Source organism: Phaethon aethereus, assembly GCF_964289735.1.
Source record: "Phaethon aethereus genome assembly, chromosome: 3".
NCBI classification, from domain to species: Eukaryota; Metazoa; Chordata; class Aves; order Phaethontiformes; family Phaethontidae; genus Phaethon; species Phaethon aethereus.
Genome location: NC_138576.1, coordinates 118,447,524 through 118,470,055, shown reverse-complemented (window position 1 = coordinate 118,470,055; position 22,532 = coordinate 118,447,524). Strand labels below are relative to the sequence as shown.

The following is a 22,532-nucleotide window of genomic DNA, read 5'->3' as shown; positions in this document are numbered from 1 at the left end:
CATTAATGCATTCGCCCGGATTTGTTTGCAGGACGAAAGAGATGCTTCGCAGCATTTCTGGTGGGAGAAACGACTGTATCTCCAAAGGAAGGCAGAACAGCAGGTGCTAAATAAAAGCCAGCGATTAAAAAAAGATTGCATTTTAAAATGCAGTAATTTACTAAACATTCGCACGAGCACAGCAGAAATATTATCCGTTCCCACTGAAAGTGTAAAAGAACTTGAATCACATCACCCGCAAAACACAGGGTATTCGGTCCAGTTTTGAGCTTTGCTACAGTAAACTATTTACAGATCACTTTTCCCCTTTTTCAGTTGCCCTCTCCAAAGAGTCCCACTTCAAAGAGTTCATTTTTGCACCAGTTCCTGTCAAGGCAGGTCAGAAACACTAAAGTGGAAAGTGGCTGCAGTGCCGTGGCAGAAAGAGTCTCCGCGGCTGAAATCAAACAAAGCCCAATTAAACTAATCATAACGTCCCAGTGAACACAAGGAAGCTCACCTGGTATTTCTGGACTTCTTGTGTGAATTCCCAACTCTACTCGGTACTTGGTACTATAATTACCCTGACCAAAATACTGTGAAATTACTGCTCTGATCTACTAATGGCTGCAAAAAATCAAGCCGTTGTGGTTTCATGCCAAGGGGCCGTAGCAAGGTGGCGCAATGCTTTCTGACAGAGACGACAACTTCTAAAAACTCAAAAGGGAAAATTAACGGGATGTGGTTTATGTTGCCAAGGACTGTTCATTAATTACCAATTTAATCACTGCTGGAGGCATGACATTACAAAAATCTGGCTGAAAGTTCTAATAGATTATGAAGACCACCTAAGAAGAGTGACCAAGAAATGTACAAAACAATTAATACTGTTTCACTGCTATCAAAGACACTCAGATTATTTTACATCAAGTGAAGCAAAAGAATTAGTAGCTTCACAGTGCCACCACTAGGAACTGTAAATACAATGGCACACAATTAGTAATGCACATGTGACTTTTCGTTCAAGGCATATATCCTTGGGAAAGCCAGAACATGATAAGGAGAACAAAAGAAACATTTTTAAATGAAATGAATAAAGATTTTAACTCTACCCTTGTGCATGCTGAGCAATAACAGAATAGGCAATGCAAAACACAGCTTTAAGTAATGGCGATATCGTCCTGGGATTCACAACAGCGTGTACCGAACATCCACACAGAAAACGTCCAGTTATTAGCAGCGATAGAAAAAGAGCATTCCAGATGCTGAGAAACCCAGGTCTCGCTTCGTGCACAAAGGGGGAGCTCTGCAACGCTGAGACCTTTTTTTGCCTAATATTTATACAGAAGATGCTTAAGTTTTTGAACAAATGTTCTTCAGACAATCTTAAAATTCAGTTAATAAACCGACAGCCTATTTTCTGTGAGCGTGCAAGTTAACGTTATGGCTGCAGACTATGCAACACCTTGAATTTACTTCCACATAATAAACCACCACATATTTACACAGTTAGGCCAGATGCTTAAAAGTGGTGTAAATACTTACAGCTTATGGAAATAACAGCAATAAAATTCAGCTGAGAATCTCAAGCATTTATATCTAAAACTCAAACTGCATAACATTTATCTTGCATTATCAAAGGCTACACTTTATTCATGAAATCCCTCCTGGTATAAAACTGACAGTGCATACTAATTCTTCTTAGAAATTAGTTTACTTGCACTAATTGATTTATTTTCCCCGCTACCTCAGGGAGTTGTCTATAGCAGTATTTTTGTACGGTGAAATATCACAACTTCATAGTAAGAAAGTGCTTAAACAGATCAAATATAAAGCCAAAAGATGTAGAACCTTCTTGGAAAGTTACATATTATTTTTATTTTTCATGTATTAAGTAACGTTAAATAAAACAACTTGTTTGTTCTTGCCATCAAGGAAATGAGATCAGGCTATCTCAACCTTAGCATGTCGTTATAAAGAAGTAAGTATCAGTTCAGTTGTGGCTTTGAAGTGTTCAGTCAGCAGGTCTAACCTTCATTTAAAGAAAAGTATATTGTTAAAACACCTATAAAACTTGGAACACTCATGAAATGTAAATACTATACAGCATAGTGTTATCAGCTTAAACCATATTTAACCACTTCATAGTGGCATACAGACAAGATATATAAATGAACAACAGGGAATAAGTTACCAAAGCCCAGGGATTACCAAAATAATGTTCAATCTTTTTACCAATTAGATGGTAACTGCTTCTTTGTAATCTCAGGGAGATCTAGTGATCATATCTAAGTCTGGTCACAATTATCAGCATGACAGGCTAGTCTTTTTTCAATCAATATTTTCCAATTAATATTAAAAGAGCAAGGTTGCCATCTGCAAAGTCCTACACCTCAATAAATTAATGTTAGATGTTTAATTAATAAAGATCAGGTTTTCTCTCTTTGTTTTTAAGAAAAACAAGACGGAAATAACTTGGGAGTATTTCCTTAAACGAATGAACATTACCACCTCAATCACAGACATTTACTTTCCAACTGAGGAGACTTTAAAAAAAAAAAAAAAATCCACTGATGAGCTAGATTCCTTTCCTAATGCAACAGAAGTAGGGATCCTGGTTTCATGTGGAAATAAAAATTACTGAATAAAGCTATCCAGTCATCGTTTTCAAGAACCTGTTGAAGTATGTGGCGTAAAGAATACTTGCAATGCTAACTTCCGTAAAAGGCACCTCTAAATCAAATTAAAATAGCCTATTTTTGTTGTCTATTGTGAATTTGCATTCTGTATCACTTCTGGTGATGCTGACTGGAGTTCACTTTTTGCTCCCATATTACAGTGGGACAGTTAGGAGCTTATGAGCTCAGAGGGGCAGCAGATTATTGCCGGACATGATCAATAAATGGGACCATTTATTAAAGCTTTTTCCTGAGCATTTAGAAGAATGTTTTACTGTCATTTTATTGCAGCTGGCATATCTTGTATCTGCACAAATGTATGCAATCAAAATTAAAGTAAGAGTATACAAACTTATCTCCTTTCAGATTTTGTCATTTTCTGAAGCTTTTCTAAAAAGACTTCCATTTCCACTAGTCCACTGTGGATGCAAAAAAGTTACCACTTTGCACTCAAATATTTATGAAAATTAAAAGTAATGGGCAAAACAGATTGACACCTGAAGTAGAAAGAGCTTATTAAATATGAATTAGATACAGCTGCAACAAGTCCTTTGAGCAAGGGAGTAATAAAAAGCAATATTCTGAGCAGAGAGAAACAATCTCATGGCATAGTCTGTTCCTGCTGGAGCTCCCTCAGGACAGCATTTGCATGTTTGGAGGTAACAGCTTTTTGGTGAGGTTCTTTGTATCTTCAAATTCTACTACAAAAGCTGAATACAGTCCCTACTGCTCTTTCAAACTTTTTTTTTTTAAATATATTTAGGCAGCTATAGCTGTCATTCAACCTGAATATATATGAAATAATAGTAGGACAGGTAAGTAAACCCAGGTCTTTCTCTGTACAGAAAGCAGACTAGCAACAGTTGCAATTTAGCAACAGCAGCAGCAGGATTGCTCTCTGGAAACACCTCTTCAGTTTATATCAAGTTGGTTTTAAATGCTTATCGTATAAATGGAGTCACTCACGATTTTTAGCATAGTCATGCTCACAATGTTGATGTGAAGAAAGAATTACTATTTTCCTATTTCACAAGAAGCAAAATACAGATGATTCCCTCTGGGTACCACACTATTGAACTCCTGCATCCCAGAACCTATGCCAGATCCTAAATATGCAGAATTTTTGGCCGAATCTATATGAGGGGCCCAGTCCTGCACCTAAATTCACCAAGGAGGAATCCTTAGCACAAGCAAAACCCAAACAACTTCAGGAACAATCTGTGGCCCGTGGTAGGAAGAAAAACATAGCCTTTGACAGATGAGCACTATTTTTCATTAATTCCATGCTATGCAGCGTTGTCTGCTAAAGCTATCTACCTTGCAAAAACAAAAGGATTTGACACACGACTTCAGAGATACCAGAAATAAAATTACTGAGCACAATCTTAATTTTCATCTCACTCTGTATCCTTTGGAATAGAGCCTTGTCATGGCACCACCTTTTACTTTTACTATCCCCAGATATTCAGACCAGATTTGAGCTCTACCCCGTGGTGTTCAACAGTTCGGTTCATTTTCACTGTTCAATATGTAGGCCCATCAATACGTAGCGCCGTTCTGTACTCTGCAATATTCAAATCTTGCTCTGTAGACAGAATTATTAATTTCTTCAAGCGCTTTTCTGCAGTGCTCATCACTATGGCATTTAAGTGCCTCAAAAGCATTAACCACATTCCCTTCTCACAACACCCCGTGGTGGTGTTATTACCCTGTTCTTCAGATGAGAACTGAGACGGAGAGATCCAGCTAAAAGGATCTAACACTGGGTGCTCACTCTGGGAAGCCTATTACCTGTGTTTTTTTCAGTATACTAAGCTTTATGCAGCCCTTTATAAGTCTCAAGCACAGCTCCAGTTATTTCCCTGATAGAACTTGATGCTCAATACATCTGCAAATCAAACCGTCGCCTCAAATGGCAATCCAGAAAGGAAAGATACACAATTACTGACCACTTGGAAGAAGTTTGGTTCAGAAGATTTAGCAGCACTGATCAAGAACTCTGAGGCAAAGGCAGCATTACATTTAATTCTTCCCAGTGATATCATCTTTTTGCCCCTTGCAGCCCCTGCTTCGTTTGCCATACACCTTCCAATTTCTGCAACCAAAAGGACGGAGGTCCTCTGGACAAACAGCCTTCTACATTACCTCAATCCTCTGAGCTAAAAGAGACACAATTGCTTTGGGGAAAATAGTATGTGATCACATAATTAAAGACTGCATCATAATGCATATACACAAAGAAGGTTAATTAAAGTTGCCTGTGCATTTCTTAAGTCCTAATTCCATTCTCTGTAATCACACTGACTCCATAACCAAAGCCATTTGAGTTTACAGAGCAAACGACAGTAGTAAATTTCCATTCTTTATGTGGACCAGTCATTAAAGGAGAGTAAGACGAACATTTTGTCACCGGCCCTCGCAGATATTTGCTGACAGTGGAGTTATACTGAGATTCAAGAATTATGGATTCCACTCCACATTCTGTAAGTAAGGGTTCCCCACCGGAAAGACCTTTTAGCTCAGTGACTCCTGAATATTTCCCACTCGTCATGGTCCCCTCTAGCCTGCCACTTTGCCGGTTAGGTTGCACAGACCAGCTCCAGTCTCCTCGCCTTTCCAAGATTTCATTCCAGCCAAGCCGCTGCTGCTAACAACCATCACTACAGGTTGATATTTTACAGCATCTGGTGGGAGCAGATATGCCCATTCTAGCCCTGTGATATTCATCATGAGAAAAGGTGAGTTAAATAAAAATGAGTAAGCTAATAAAAAGGCTCTCCTGGTTAAAAGCTAAGTGATTACAACTGCTATACTAGATTGGAAATGACAGAAGCATCTTGTAAAAGAGTCACTACATGCACACCTACCTCAAGAAAGCAAGCAGAAAGGCTGAGCTGTTTATAAATCTACCATAGAGAAAGGGATCCATGAGGGGATCAGTAACTCTGTTCACAGCGCTCTTAAACTAATTCTTCCAGTCTCCAAAAAGATGCATCAATTTTAAGGACATACCTATGATCCTCCCAAACCATGAGCATGTTTTCAAGGGGCTTCTGATTAATGAGGTCTCTTCTTAGACTTCCAATACCTGCCTACAGGCTTACATACCTCCATACCGGCTGGCATGCATACAGCTTGCAGATTGAAGGCTTCTGAGAAGCACCAAATGAGCACACCTAACAGTGAAAAAACTTCTTCCATGCTGCAAGTAGGGAAGAAATGGTAGAAAACAAAAGGGGCTAATACAATACAAACAGAGGAAGCAAGCAGAGAACAGGACTAAATCAGGTGGATTGGACAGGGATGGGGCAGAAGGCATAGAGGGAAAATGTCTAGGGGAAGAAAAAGTAAAGATAGTGGCTATCAAGAAAGAAAAGTTAAAAAAGAGAAGAACGGGAACTGAAATGGCCAGGGCAGAGAGCTGAGACACAGTCTGAGCGAGAGGAAAGAACAAGAAGACACAAACTAAGTAAGGGGAAGAGAATACAGCTTGGGATGCAATGGGAAAGGTGATTCAGAGGAAAATGGGATTGAGTTAACACATATATGAGCAAATTCAGTGCCTTAATCTTCTGCTCCCACAACTTCATCAGTTTCTGAGTTAAAAAGAAAAAAGTAAAGCAAGTGAGAATACTGATATGGGCCTAAGCCCAGAGCACAAACACAAGAAGATGAAAGTACACTGCAGCAAGAAAGAAGACTCAAGAAAAAGGAGTAAACAGCCAAAAGAATGGACATGCATAGGAAAACCGCCGGTACTTCATGAGAGGCCAGTCAGTGGTCAATAAAGAGACAATGGAAACTTAAAAAAAAAAAAAAAAAGACGAGGAAAGAAAAGAAAAGCAAGCCCAGAGTACATGACTACTGAAAAAAATAACACAACATTGGCTCCTCCAGAGGAAGGGTAAGGCTTAGGCTAAAGAAGGTCTAAGGTGTTTTCGCTGTGCTTAGAGGAGAAAAGGGAACACTGTTTTTTTGAAAGAAGACTTTTACCAAAACAAATCAGGCAGGCACATACCAAGTAACCTGTATTTACAACCATGGAACAGACTTGGAAATTTCCTCCCTTTTGTTGACCTTGAGCAGCAATACAACCTCACGCACAGTATATTGTTCTCACTTGTTTACTAAGAAAACAGCGATTCATAGTTCTCATATGACAAACGTAAAGTGGTCCAGCAAGGCTTACGAGAAAAGATTTTCAAAAGTAATTAATGACTTTGCAGGCTCACTTGGGGTGACTGATTTTCAGAGTACGCTCTGAAAGGCTGGGCTGCTTAAAGCTCTTTTCATGAAGGTATCAAAAAAGGTGCAACTGCAAATTCAAGAGTTTTGAAAGTACTGTCCCTGGACAATGTATTTATAGCTTGCTTATTTAAAATTAGATCTTCCTATTTTAAACCATTTTCTTCTGAATCCCTCTCAACACATCCCAGAAATGAGCCTAGTCTAATTCCCAATACTAAATGCTGATTCTCATTATCATAACTCTCATTTGGATAACTCATACATGTTACCACCCACTGACAAAAACAACACTGCATTGAGTCAAAGTTGTTATTATTAGCCTTAATGACCAGAAAACACTGAAAAGAAATAAGTCTGTACGATTTTCTAACAATCAAATAAACAATCACCTGTAGTAAACTGGCATAACTACATCAAATGGAAATGTCTCATCTCTATGAAGATCAAGTATGTTAAAGAAAAACAGAAATCAATGTATTTTATTTTATATCTATATATGTTGATGCATATATACATCCTCATTCAGAACACACATGTATGGATATGTATATAACATATGTATAACATTTATATGTTATATACAGCTTTATATGATATATATTATTATATATCAACTTTGTATAATATGTGAAATATGAATACTATACCAGCCTCCATTAAAGACATCCCTCTTTCACAATGCATGTTCCCCACTGAAATGCGTTACGAAAATGCTGAGCTTGGTAAGTCAAGCACTCAAAAGTTAGAAAATGTCCAAATTACACTAGCTGTACAACCTTGCATTGGTTCTTATTTCATATAGTCTTTAATTGCGTAACCCATACTTATTTTTCCTGCAGGATACTTGTCTTTTTCAGTGGCCATGACTGACAGTGTTCAGTGAATGAACAACTGTTCAATATCTCACTTTACCCTCATCACTTACTGTCTGCTCTACATCTTGTTTAAAATACACTATTCAAAAACTCACCTCTGAACACTGCATTATTAATTTCTTCCAGAGCATTTCTGTGGCACTCTTCGCTATCGTATCTAAGAGTTTCCAAATGACACCTCCACAACACCCTTCTGAGCTGAGGAGTTTTTGTTATTCCTATGTTACAGTCAAGTCAAGAGTGCTCATTACCTGTTTGCTCAAAGCACCCAGGATTTCAGAGGGGCCAGAACCATTTGTTCACAGCATGGTTCTCCTTGGCTTGGCTACAGCTGGGTGCATTCAAAGCTTCCAGAAATCAGACCCCAAGAATCGTGTGTTGGAAATCAGAAATCACGGAATCTGCTACCTTGAGTGTGTTGGGTTGAAGGTACCTTCCCAACATTGTAAAGAGCGCTTCTGATGGAGGCAGCAAGAAACTCTGCCTCTGCAGAGTGGCCCTAAAAGACTGCGAGGCCCTTCCCTGCAGGCCTCTCATTCATTTTGCACCTTCTGTAACAAATGAAAAAAGGTCCCATGGGTAATCTGGCTACCTGAACTACGCAATCCTGACTCTCACCTTGAAAAGTCTGTCCCTATCTCCAGCTGGTTTTCATGGCCTAGACACAGTCTTCATTTTTGTCTAGCTTCACATTGCCATCTACCCGGGGCATCTCTCCTCTGCATGCCAGCGGGGAAGCTCCTTTTCCTCCTGTTTGGATTTCATCAGCAGGAGTTTGAGTCTAAAAGAGAAAGTTTTGCTTTCCAATATTATGATCTGCATCAGAATGGGCCCTGATCCTTAGGGGAGCAACAGTAAAAGATGCTCTTGCTGTGCTGTGTCCATACAGACAATTTTTACTGACACTTACCAACTTTTCTGAACTTCAAGGCTCTCTGACAAGATTTGTGCTCTTAACACAACTTTGACTGTTTTGAACAAATTTTTCAAGGGGATGGAACCTTCTTCCCATAAGACTTTTTTAACATGGACAAAACAATGCTTTATCCAACCTACTACAGAGAAAGACTTGAAGTGGGGTTTTCTGAAGTTAAAAAAAATTTTTAAAATATTACCCTGAGGCAGAGACCTGACAGGGAAAATTTCAGCTCAAACAATGAAATACTAGCAAAGTTGTAAACCCTTTGAAAAAAAGAGCTTGTAATAAAAAAATTTAGGCAACTTTAATTACAGTTGCTCCTGCCTGAGTAGTTGCCCATAGTATCCCTCCTCTAATGTTGTTTGCTTTATGAAAAAGGTAATTGAAAGAAAATCCAAAGTGAAATTTATACTAAAATATACTTATCTAGGAAAAACTTAAATAGAAAGTAATAAAAAAATTGCTTACATATCATTATGCTATCATCACACAAATAAGACTTGTCTGCATGTGTAAGTATACTTTGAATTAAAAAAAGTAGTGTCAGTTTAGGGAGAGGAATTGTTAGGAAAAAAAAAAGTACAGCATGGATCCAAGACAGCTAAGAGAATGAAATGAGACATGTAAATCACTGTCTTAATTTTTTGATTGTACAATCCCATTTATGTAAAAAGTAGAATCTGCCCCTCAGGACTAAGCTCTGAAAGATGTGAATCAGTAAAAATTCAAGCCTTTCTCTGTATCATTATTTTTCAGTCACATTTACATTCTCAGTTGCCAGTACAGTCTCTAATGTGCAATAGTTAGAATCACAAAACCCACATTGCGAAGGTTTGCATAAAAATTAATTAGCTTTCATCTCCAGAGAGTATGCATCCTTCCAGGTCACCACCGAGGCCACTGGAGGTGCAACCATAGCTGCTTCAACACTGGAGCTCATTCCCCAGCTCCACTTTCCCATCTCACCAGCATAATCAACTTTGGTGACAAAAAGGAATTGTTCCATCAACTCTTTTACAAGACTGTCACAAGCAGCCTCATTCACTGCAGCAACACTTTATGAAGCAGCAAGTAGTTGACATCACAGGCTCAGGGAATTTACATAAATGAAAAAAAAGAAGTAATCAAAAATAGCATAAATTACTCCACTATCATTTAACAAGTAACTTTTGTTTTTCATCCCATTAGAAACTGCAGTGTCAATCAAAGACGGTGCTCCCAGACCTCTGCTTCCAGTGAAGTCTAAGGCATCTTTCTGTTGGCCATAACAGCAGGAGAAACAGGCTTTGAAAGTGAACTAATGGTACATGACACATGAGAGCACCAGGAGATTCAGTGTGGAAAAGAAATATTCTGCAAGGACATGTCCCCCACAAAAGCATATGCACATACAATAAATTTTAACTATGTAAACTGCCATACTGGCCAATATTTCTTACATCATTCATCTGCTTATTGCGGGCTGGGATGATAGTATTGGTTAGTTGCTTATTCCCTGCCTTTAAAGCTGCATCTCTTCTTGCTTGCTCAAGCAGAACTCTTGCTCGTTCTTTAAGTTCTTCCTGTCTTGACAACATACGTTGCTTAAAAATAAAGAAATATAATTAACAGCAAGGCAGCCTCGGGGTACTTAACGTTTATACAGTAGTTAATAGCCAGGAGCCTTCCTATATAATAAAGGTCAGGAGTCACATGGATTACAGATTCATGAGGTGACAGAGCATTCTATAGAAATTAAAAGTAAAGATGATCAAAATGTAAAATGAAAAAAAAAGTCATAGGCCTTTATAATGTAAATAAGAGTTCTGTCCCCTCCCCTTAAAACTTAATTTCTATCAACATTTAATGCCTTTAAACTGCAACTGTGGAAAAAAAATAATTGGCTTCATGGAAGCTATGTTAAATGTGTTATGTGTTTACTTATTTACTTTAATATGTATGCAAATATAATGCTTCGTTGGCTACTTATATGGGTATCACTCATTTATAACTTGAATTGAACACAAAGAGGCTGGGTACAAGGCAAAAAACCTGTGAAAATATCTGCTTCTACTTGTAATACTATGAATATCCACAAGAAACTCCCTTCTTCATACACGTGACCAATTACATTGCAGAGTAGAAAGAACAGGAGGGGGGTTTCTGCATATGCAACATGAGCAGCTCCCATACATATATACTCCCAAGTACTGACTTCTTAGTCAAGGTCAACTGTGAAGACTCTGGGAAAATGCGTCTCTAGGCCTTTACATGAGGTAGAGCTGGATGTCACAGGTTGTGCTCCTGCAATAATCATGTGGAAATTGAGGTGGCTAACTCTAACCATCAACTGAGTGTTCAAGCTTAAGATTGAGGCTCACACCCGAGATTTTATTACCACGTGCAAATGGACAGACGATTAACAACAGAGAACCATCTTTAAAGCCATCTCTTCCTTTTTCTTGGTCTATTTACACCTTGCACATGAAAATCTTTGTAGGGAAGACATCTTGTATCATCCTGCTCTTGATGAAGAGAAACTTCATGAGACTTCATTAACTAAAGTAAAGAAAGTACCTGTCTGTGGAACTAATACTTGGCCACTATCAACCATCAGCGGACTGCTGCTCTTGCAATAAAATTAATCTTTATGGTGCTTAGTTGGGAAAAAGTATAAAAATATTTGAAGCAATCCACACTACCAAAAGATTGGCTATATTCTTTTCTTATCAGAGCTAATGGCACAAAGCTGAACAAAACCAAAACTCCAGAAAGCTCTTCACGGGGGTAAAATTATAAGCATGCTTTGGCTTTTTTGTAAACAGGGCTGATAACATTTTTTACATATTTTTGCAATGATACTATTTACTGATAATACCCAGCATTTAGATAATATTCAACTTTCATCCTCACAATAAATCTGCAAGGTAGGTGGGCATATCCTTTTTATCTTTATAGAAAGGAAAATGATATTGCAGTTAAGTAATGTGCTCGAGGCCACTCAATGAACAGCATAACAGTCTGGAGTTTCTGCCTCACCGTGGTGGGCTATGTCCACAAGGCCATGTGGTTTCTCAGATAAGATTTAGAAATATACATTTGGTATATTTTAAGGTACTCAAAACTTTACATTTTTTTAATATGGAACAATGAATCAATAAGTCTTTTTCCAATTTTTGCTTCAGCTTGCAATGTTCAGAAGAAATGTAGCAAAAGCCTTGAAACCATTTTCTTTGAGCTGGTTGGGAATACAGCGTTACTTCCTTTACCTGTAGGGAGGTTGGAAAGATTAACCGTAGGACAATTCCTATAAATGAGTTTTTCATGTTATGGCTCTTTTTCAGCATCACCTACATTCAGTCAAAGTATTTATTGCCCAAAAATAAAAATACACCACTTTGCCATTTATACTGAAGATACGGCGTAAATTACAAACACGGAGAAAAAACTTGAAAAGCACCTCCATCCCAACCCACAGGCATAGAGCAAGATTAAATTTCTTACCTGGGCTGTTTTTGCAGTTTGATCTGCATGATTTAAAGCCATTCTGGCATCATGGTCAGAATCGGATTCTGTTTGCCTTGGAGAAGCATGCGGTTTCTTTGCAAGATCTGTATCCTTATTACAGGAGTATCCAATCTGAGAAGTAGGAGATAAACTCGGCTTTGTGACAGGTGAACCAGGATCTGCTCTTGTGCTCTCTGTGGATCCTATACGTCCCAGTTTTTCTTGCTCTGAGAAACCAATGGTATTGTCTGAGCTCTGGTGTCTCTTCTTGTCCTTATCTTCACAAGCAACTGTGGGAGACACGTCCTCTTTTTGATCGCTGACATGTGCCAAGTCACTCAAGTCTAAAGTGTCAGCTATCAGCAATTTCTTCCTTCCCAACGTAGGCTGTGCTTGTGTTGTATCTGTACTGCTACACCTCCCAGCGTCTTCAGATGCAGAAGTCCTTCCAGAACTTTGCTGGGATTTCTGTGGATCTGTGTCACTTCGAGTCCTGCGAGAAGAAGGGGAAGCTGTGCTTGGGCTTAAATGGTCATCGGGAGTCTGATGCTCGCTCTCAGATTCGCCAACACCACTGTCATTTACAAATACAGAGTCGTCCTGAGAAGCAAAATCTGCCAAACCACTGTCTGGCGGATGCAGCTCGGGCTCCCGGTTCAGGTCATTCAGCTCTGCATAGAATTTTTCCTGGTCGACAGAACTGTTTGTGTCCGTTTCATAGTTACCCACTTTATATGTGCTTTTGCTACTGTTCTCCTCTATTTGAACCACGTTTAATTCCTGGCCACAGAAATGAGCCCTTATTTGATAGAGATAGGTCATAACAGTCAGTTTGTCAGGTATCGCTAATAAAACCATGTCAGAAGGTTCCAGCAATCGCGATATTCCTAAACTGGCAAACCCATCGTATGCCTTTAAAAATAGACAAAATAAAGATTACAATGCGGCAGTTTCTGACATATCATAGCATTTCAAGAATGCAAGTTGGACGTTTCAGTCAAAATAAGCAAGCCTAAAACATATCCAGTATTACAAGAACAGTATGGGTTCAATTCTATTACTTATTATTCTTTTGGCTTCATTAGTTACTATTTTTTGTTGCATATTCCAAACATCCAACTCATCGATTTTTCACGATCGCTTCTAGACATCTCCCATGGTATCTTCATAGCAATGCAAATTGAGAGAATATAACCAGTAAAGACATTCAAATGGCATTGTTTTAAATATTTTTAACATACCTCAATACAATAGTATACCAGAAATCTTTGATTACTCAAAATGATGCCACTTTCATGAGTAAAAAGCTGTTCATGAAACTGCAACTTAAAAGCCCTTCTGTTTGCACTAAGAAAACCTACCAGTATCTTAAATGGTTCTCACTCAGGCAGCAGGAAACAAGCAAATAAAAAAAAGTGTAAGAGCTGGACCAGAAAAAAAGCAACTAAGGATGGCTTTTTAAGATAAGGAACAAAGATATAAGAAACACGACACTAATCCATCTTGGGCTTTATCACTGGTGATCAACCTTCTCCCTTCTGCTGGTCATGTAATTGCAGTGATTTGTGTTGATGAAAAACTATGTCCAGATAGCCAAAAAGAACACCACCACAGATTACTTGATACAAAACATAAAACATATTAATCCAGCAAACAAATGCATTTTAAAAAGCATTTGTTGATGTTAAATTTGTAAGAATAAGAGAGTGAATTTCATTCTCATTTCCCTTTAATTCCTAAAAGCTAAACACTTTGCAAGTCTCCCACTTTGTGAGGCCACATTGTCTTCTTTTTGCTAGCCCTTTAAGTGAGTGGGCTTGGTGCATCAGGTTTTTCTAGTTTTGAAGAATTAAAGCTGTTTCTCAATTTACAATTAATTATTACTATCCCGGATTAACCCTGGAAGACAATATTGTGTTTCAAGGAAGCCTTTAAAAAGGCCTCCTGTTAGCGTAGATGCACTCAGTTAAAGCACTCGGACTTCTCCTCCCCCAGTAATTCTGCAGCTCCTTTTCACCCTCTTCGGAAGGGATCTAAAATGTTCACAGTTGTTCCTACACTATTTTGAACAAAAACGGATGCTAAATTTAAGACATGGATGAGAACCTGCCCTTTCGCAAGGAAACAATAACACACATCGCTGGCTTCAACTCTACCCCAGTTTTACACTATTTCCTTAATTTATTTAGTTTTAAAAGGGTGGAAGAAAGAAGAGAGAAATCAATTATGATGTTTTTAACCTCTTGGTTTTCATACTAGTAAATGTTCAACAGTGAGTTAGAACGTGGGTCTGGCCTGGCCGGCTCCCAGCAGACCTGGTTATTTTACTCGCTCTGAGAAAAGTAGGCACGCTCATTCCCATTGCAATGTCATTCCCTACTCGAGGGTCAAACAGTTTTCATTTCAGCCACTTTTCGAACTCTGCTTCTGAGACCTGGAATTTTGTATGCTTCCCCTCATGGTCGGGTATAACTTGCCAAAGCATTTTTCATGAACTAAGTTTTGTATCACTATAACAAATGATTCAGAGAGTTTATGTAGACATAGAAATGATCTGAATAATTTAGTTTTAAGCCCTTCTGGCTCTCCCTGTGCAAAATGATTTGGCCTAAAAGCACTGCTGGTCTTTGGTGGGGTATCATTTCTTGGGAAGGTTCATTATGAGATTGCTATGCCATTTATAAGCAGAGCTGTGCTTAGATATAGGAGTAGCAGCGGAAAACATGACTGCTGTATTTGCTGATACAAAGCTCCAGATGGAGCAGAACAGCAGGAAAATGATGTGTGGGAAGGAATGGAAAGAAGTCAAGTGGTAGAAGAGGGACAGCTGTCGTTTACCTGGTCTTTGGGACACAGAGATGGAGGAGCAGGATCAGGCTGGCTACAGAAGAGAGGGTGACAAGAGAAGTGGAACCAAACAGACACGAGGAGCACAGAGAAAGGAGAGTTAAACAAGAGCACTGTAGGGATTTGGGTGGGCAGCCTAAGCCATGGCAGCACCTTCATCACCAGGAATGACGAATGCTCATATGCCAGCAGAAAACAGGCTGGGTATTGAAAGCGTAGCGAGCCAGCTGTGTTGTCCTGTGGGCCAAAGGTAACGCCAGGATTTGCTGTTTGATTAAGTGGGTCAGTGTTGATTCAGTGGCATAAATAACCTGTTACCCCACACTGAAGGTACTGGGAGTTACCATCTGAAGAATGAAAGGACCTAAGGATGGGCTTAGCAGTCCACGGCAGCCAAAGCGTATAGACATGACTTGACCTGAACTCTTTTATACTCTTAATTTCTTATTTATATGCTAATAAAACTAAATCCTAAGAATATCTCCCAGGGTCTGTAAAATGAAAGTGGGGACAGTGTTTCAGACTTGTTAGGAAAGGCACTTGCTTAGAATGCGTAACACTACAGCAGAAGGATTGAATTCGGAATGATGGATATCCTCGATACAGCTGCAATCACTTTTTACTGCCTGCTCGGTTCTTCTGGTGGTGCTTGGGATTAAACACAATAGTTTCCCACTGATGCCAGATACTTATTTCCTACCCCCTTCTCCTCATTCAAGATGATACTCATTCTTGCTTCTCTGTTTTTAAAGTACACTAGATACCTAGATTGGCACGCAAATCGTTTACAGCCATTAGATCTATAAATAGTAATTGTATGTTCTGTACGTGTCCACAGAGCAATGTGTGATGGGTTCTCCTTCACTGTTAGAAAAGCTGTGAGCTTCTTGATATTCCAGTATATATATATAAATGCCTAGTGTTTCTAACTAGTTTGTAACATGGTATTAACAGACTAGATTTTCCAAGTCAAATTACATCTTGTTAAACACAGGCATAACTAAGCTTGATTTTGCAAATGTTTACATGCATGTTTAACTCTGCTCCTGCATGATCCTACTGAGGTCAACCAGCAACTCCCGCGCACAACTAACTACATGCTTATGATTTTGCGGAATCAAATAGTAGATGCAAGCATGAATGCCTGTTATAAAAATATGGCTGCCAGCTTAAAGTTAAGGATTTTTTTCCATTTTGACTCAATGCTCTCCCTGTAATTCTGAATTCTTCTGTTTAAATGTATATTCTAAAAGGATTCCTTCCTTGAAATGGAATATTTTGTCAAGACAATTGAGTTCAAATGTACTGAGGAATTTAGTAGAAATTATTAAAAAAAATGGAAAAAAGCAAAAAAAAAGCATCATAAAAATTGAAAGTGCCAATCAAACATCCAGAAGATATATTACTATTTCCACACAACAATCCCTCACATGAAACAAGCTTCTCTAAACAATAAAGTAATTAAAACCAGAAGTTCATTAGAACCATACTGTTGTGCCCTTCCACTTCTCATTCTTTCATCCCCTCCAAGCTCCAGCCAAGTGTAGTTTAGTAGCTTACATTTGTAAAGTGCAGGACATGTTATTAGCAATATGAAAAATTTCTATTCTTGATAAGGGACTACGCTGCCAGTATGTTGTAACTTTAATACATTTTTCATTACTATTTATTAATAATCAAATGGACATAGTAAATAAAATTAATTGGTTAATATTATTGGGAAGGCTATATGGATAGTTAGATATATATGATATTTAAGTAGAACAACCACTCTTTGGATCAGCTGGGAAGGTACCCCTGTAATGTTTTTAATTTTCTCAAAGGTAATCTTGGTTTCTCTTTTGTTCCTCACAGAAATTTGAATTTGCAATGAGCACAATACACAAAAAATATATCTGAATTCTGACTGACGCTAATGTAATCTGGAGTAGTTGTTTGGGGGGTTGAGTTTTTTTTAAAAGATATAATTATATTGTGGAAATTACAATACCTACGCGTGCACACACACACAAGTATGTATAATCAGGACACTAAACCTATTTACCTATCTCCTGATGAAGCAGGTTTTTTTCTTCTTTTCTAATTTACTGACAAGCTGATTGACAGACATCAATTGGGATCCATCAGCACAAGCACCACAGGCAGTATTCCAACCATTTCCCAACTATGTAACACACTGACGTATTGGCCAAGATCAGGTGTCACAGGTAAATACCCTTTTTTTATTCAGCATCAGTGGCAGCACCAATTTGGCAAATGACTAGTGTGTGTTATAAAGCAGGTCCGATGATGTGCCTTTTGTAACAGTGCATTTCAATGCACAATTATACACAGTAATTGCACTGAAATAGTTGTCTCTTAAGATTTCTTCTTTTTTTTATTAAAATACAAACAAGGTCATGCACTTCTAAAAGATATACTCTTATGGGTTAACCTTTAATCTAGGGTCACAGTCACTTCTTTACCTCCTTTCCTGGGGTGGGGTCGGGGGGGGGAAGAGCTGCTTCAGACAAAGAAAATTGTCCTATTCACCCACAGATGTTATTTTAATTGGTTAGGAGGAATCATTGTCAAATGTGTTACATATCTGCATGGAATTTATAGGCAGCCATTGTTGCCAGTGCTGCATTCAGTCCAACCAAGGGCACATGGGGTTATCAGGCAGAACTGTGTGAGACCAGGAAATAAATCTGCAGGAAGCAACTGAGATACTCAATGTAGCTGTCAGGCAAAGGCTTGCAAAGTGATGAAAGAAAAAACCTGCACAATAACAACAATCATTATTTCTTCAATCCTGGGAACTATATCCTGTTAGAGAGATGGGCCAAAAAGTTCACCGTTTCATAAAGAAAAGATGACTGATCGTACCGCTAACATTTTTAATTAATAATCTAGTCTTTCTTTTTTATAATCCGGCTTAATTAGCCTGGACGTTCAACGCAACTTGAAGTACAAAAACATATGGTCACAGAAAACACTGTGATGTCATGGATAATCCACTTAGGTCATCATAAGACCCTGTATTATGAAAAAGATATCATTGGCCAAATCACTCATTAGATAACAGCAGCTCAGAGATATTTTATTATTTATAATACTTAGGTACTATTTTAAAGACAAGAGACACCCTGTCTAACACATATGTGTGTAGGCACATTAAAATATAATTACCCTAAACACAAATGAATTTTAATAAAGCACTTTCAGAAATTCCATATATCTACAATCTAATATTCTTCAGTTATATTTGCTATATAATATTGAACCTAATTAATTTATTTAAAGTATACTTTTATACCTTCCCCCCAATTCAATTTAGTGTTTTTAAAGCTGTATAAAAATAAAATCACGGCAGCTACTTAAAGGCAGCTACTTAGAAACAATTTTCAGCCAATCTCCATGAACAATTTTATTATCAGTGACTCATGTGAAAATTATCATTTCTAAACATGTCCCTGGGGCCCAACTGAAGCTTGTAACATGCCTAAAATAGTGAACAGAAATAAAAAGTCTTCTGGTGATTCCCAAATCGAGTTCCTGCTCCTTCCAGGGAAGCTTCTTACATCTTTGCATCACAACGGTACAAAGAGTGGTTTAAAACAGCTGCCCAGCACAATGCTACAAACTATTTTGCTAATATTTTGATTTATTTGGAAAGTGTGGTCTCAACAGTTTTTATCCTAAACTTTGTGTTGCAGAAAAAGTCAGGTTCTACACCTACAACTTCACTCAGCTGCACAGTATAAAAGTGTAAAATTTCATCTTTAAAAATACAAAAATCACCATCAAAGCAACATTGACCATCACCGATGCACAGAGCCCCATTAAAGCAACAGAAAGAGAAGTCTTGTTTACGAGAAACCAACAGCAGTGATGTTTTTAATTCTTTTTTAATTATGTGGCTGATTAGAAAAATCAGAGTGATCACAGAAGGCTAGACAGTCCTTTCCTCTGCTTTCATAGTTAATGTAGGCCATACAAATATTAAACTCTAATGCCAGCCTTGCACTTGTTGTGAATGTTAAAGACTACGACAAACAGGAGTCAATAATGCATCCGATTTGAACCACGGGAGGTTGAATACCTTCTGTGAGCTGCAGTTATGACCTGACAAAACAACCGCACTTTCCCAAAATTAATAAAAACCTGCAGTGAAGCCAAAATTGAAGTTATGTCTTTTTTTTTTTCCTGGCAGTTCTTACCTTTTTGTTGTTCTCTTTAATATCTTGAGGATTCAGGGACTTGTAGTCACTGAGGGGGAAAATGGCACAGTGGGTATGTACAGTATTTGATAAAAGCATCAGTTTTAAAACAAACTGAATCTAAAAATTTGACATACAATAATATCATACAGTAACTAGCAATTTCACAGCAATTCAATCAACAAAACTAATAGTGTGGAAAATTAAAGGAATAAATAAACAAACAAACAAACAAACACCGATTACATGTTTCATTGCCTGAAGCTTTCCATCTAAAAAAGAAGTTAAGGCATGGACTAGAGGCTGGCCTTGACAACCAAATTTACCAGGAGGTAATCCGTCCTTGTCAGCGTACAAAGAGCTACAGGCTTATTCCTCTCATCTCATTTCAACACCAGCACAATTTTCATAATCATCTTGAAGTCAGTTCTTTGTATAAGATTAAGAAGAAGAAAAACAAATCACAGAGAGGGGAGAAACAATTGTTTATGCAACAAGGGAGAGCAAAGAGGTCATAAAGTTTGAACATTCATAAATTAGTTCGCTTAGAAAGGATGGTTCCCTGCTTAAAAGAAAAGGGTGAAAACAGTTCAACACCTGAAACAAACAGGGATTTGATTTTTACATAAACTTAAATGTTGCATATTTCTAGAAGAGTTAGCTTACATAGACAGAGAGTATACAACTTACATGAGGTCTGGTCTAAAGTGATGTAATATTGCACAAAAGGATAAACCGTTTCTCCACGATGTAGTAAAATTGGTGATTTTCACTCCCCTATAGTTTTTTGTAACTTCCTTGCACCACACAAGCAGTGACTGACTAGCGTTTGGCTTTCTCCCCAAAACAGGACTTGGTATTGGGCTTGGCTGGGAAAAAAAAAAAAAAAGAGAGAGAGAGAGAAGAAAAGAAAAAAGAGAAGAAGATAAAAGAATTTAATGGAAGATGAGAATTAACATTAATTGACCTAACTAGCTGATCTGTATCCTTTGATGTGAGTTTAGGTCCTTCACAGCTGTCAGTTTACAATGACTGTAACTTGCAAAAGACACAAATCGCAAGTTATTATCTCCAGTCGTCGCCCTTGGCACTTGTCTCCAAAGGATGTAGATATACGGGATTCCAGATCTACATAGGAGAACAGGCCAAGAATTGTACCAGTGGAAACACCGTGCTTAAATACTTAAGGCATAGTCCTGCACAACCCGTGATACAGACCCTTGAAAAGATTTCCCAAAATGCAGCCATGGAAAAGCATCCCCACAAGCCCTTTCGCTTTTAATGAAGACAACACTGCAACTGGATCAAAAGCCGGGCATAGCGGGGGCAGAGCATACCACGAGTTGCGTTCTACCATCGCGGCGTGGGGATCAAAGTCGCTGTGTCTGCGACATGTGATTAATGCATTCATCTCGCACAGGCTCTAGCGTAAAGTTTTTGGCTGCACTCTTCTTGTTTGAGCACGCACTTGCATAAAGGTAACTGCGACACGGTGATTATTATCAGCCACTTCCAACCGTACCCAAAGAGTTTCCTCTGCCATGCTTTAGTTTTTTTACGTGGAAAAGGAATTTTAGCTGTAAATCGTTATCAGAGGGTGGTTTCTAACAAATATCATTAGCTAATAATGACGCTTTCCCAAAAGGGTGTTTTAACACTTTTAGTAACATTTTTATTAGCACGAACCAAGAATTAAAATGGAATGAAATATTTGAGGCATTTGGCATTTGTCTGCTGTTTCTCAAATTCAGTGGAGAACTTTACTGATTGCATCTTATGTTTCTCATTTCATGAGAAAAATATTGTCACTTCAAAAACTTCTTAGATGTAATTAAACAGACAGAATTTGACTGACATAAATCCAAAGTCTGAATTATAGGGAAAGAATTGAGCCCACTTTTTTTTTAATGTAATATAATTAAAGGCACATATACACAACAAACATGCTGTTTATGCACCTTATAGTTAGAGAGTTCCCGAATTAAGATAAAAATAGAGCAAGTAATTTACTATATCACAGCTCCTTAAGTTTAAGAACTAAATCCTTTTGGCCATTATTACCTCTTTGTGAAAGACCAACGATGCCCCCGCTTGACTAAAGTATGTCAGTGCTAAGCAATTAGCTGCTAGCTACCGACTGATTTATGTTTTCACTGCTTCTGGGGAAGAAAATGTACAGAACCAGGAAAGTAATGTTTCATTTACCATGACAGTCAGCCCTAAAAAGTTGTTTTATAAACACACCCACCTCATCATCAGATAGAAGCACTGCCAGCTCATTTAGAAAGTGCAAAATGTATACCTTGCTGACATTTTTTTTAAATACCGGATCATATGTACAAAATAACTTGTTAAAATGTGATGTGTTTTTTTTTTTTAATCCTGTCAATGATTCAAATCAGCATGAACAAATCCGTTAATGATGACACAAATATCTCTAAATACACTGAATTAATATCTTAACAGGGATATACAAAATAGGGAAAAAAAAGCAGCAATAAATTATAAACTTTCTTCACCATGCACCAGATGAAACAGAGAAATTGCTTAGGAGCTGCTAGACAGTTACTCCAGATCCAGAGTGATGTAACTAAGATCAGGTTTTTCTCCTGTTTTTTTTGTTGTTGTTGTTGTTTTTTTTTTTTAACAACTTGAAGCAAAAACCAGTAACTAACCACTGCCCCAAATTTAAGGTACTACATTACTTAAAATATATTTGCTATCTAAATTACATATATGGAAATAACACTGCTGGGAGAAATTAATTAAAATAGCACTATCAAGGTGTGGAAAAGTTGTATTTTAACAATTTTTTAAAGCACAGAGATACTTCTTCAAACCATAGAGCACCACTTACCAGATATGTTACATGTCATCTATAAAGTCTTAATACTTGTTGCTGGAACTGTCTACAGAAATGTTAAATGTTCCAGTCACCACCTAAATACTTTCTGGTTAACTCCAAAATGGCCTTAGGCAGTATTACCATTCAAATGCCTTAATTACACGTCTAACAAACTGAAGATGTAACTGATTTTAAAACTAGGTTTTACAAAAGGACACCCAAAGCTATTAAATCAATAAATTTAGCAGAATTTTGCATTTTATTTACAAATTATCAATTTTTTAAAATCCAGATTACAGTTCCTTGAAAATCTATACTTAAGATGGAGCTTTTTTCCATGTTTGTCCTTCCATTTACTTTAGATTTTCTAAAAGTACTTTATCCAGAATATGCAAGATTTAGGATGTGCATAATGTACTTACACTACTGATAAAAGATAAATTACATAAAGCT

General features: G+C 37.8%; 1 protein-coding gene across 1 annotated transcript in view; it reads right to left on the bottom strand.

The window, feature by feature from the left end:
• Positions 1-22,532, bottom strand: part of EHBP1 (EH domain binding protein 1) — a gene marked incomplete at its 5' end in the record, with an annotated part of 230,829 nt that overhangs the window by 61,840 nt on the left and 146,457 nt on the right. Inside the window, 4 exons of the mRNA XM_081998215.1 lie at positions 10,139-10,282; positions 12,183-13,097; positions 19,235-19,283; positions 19,925-20,103. Coding sequence (XP_081854341.1) covers positions 10,139-10,282; positions 12,183-13,097; positions 19,235-19,283; positions 19,925-20,103 — 1,287 coding nt within the window. The remainder of the gene's footprint in view (positions 1-10,138; positions 10,283-12,182; positions 13,098-19,234; positions 19,284-19,924; positions 20,104-22,532) is intronic.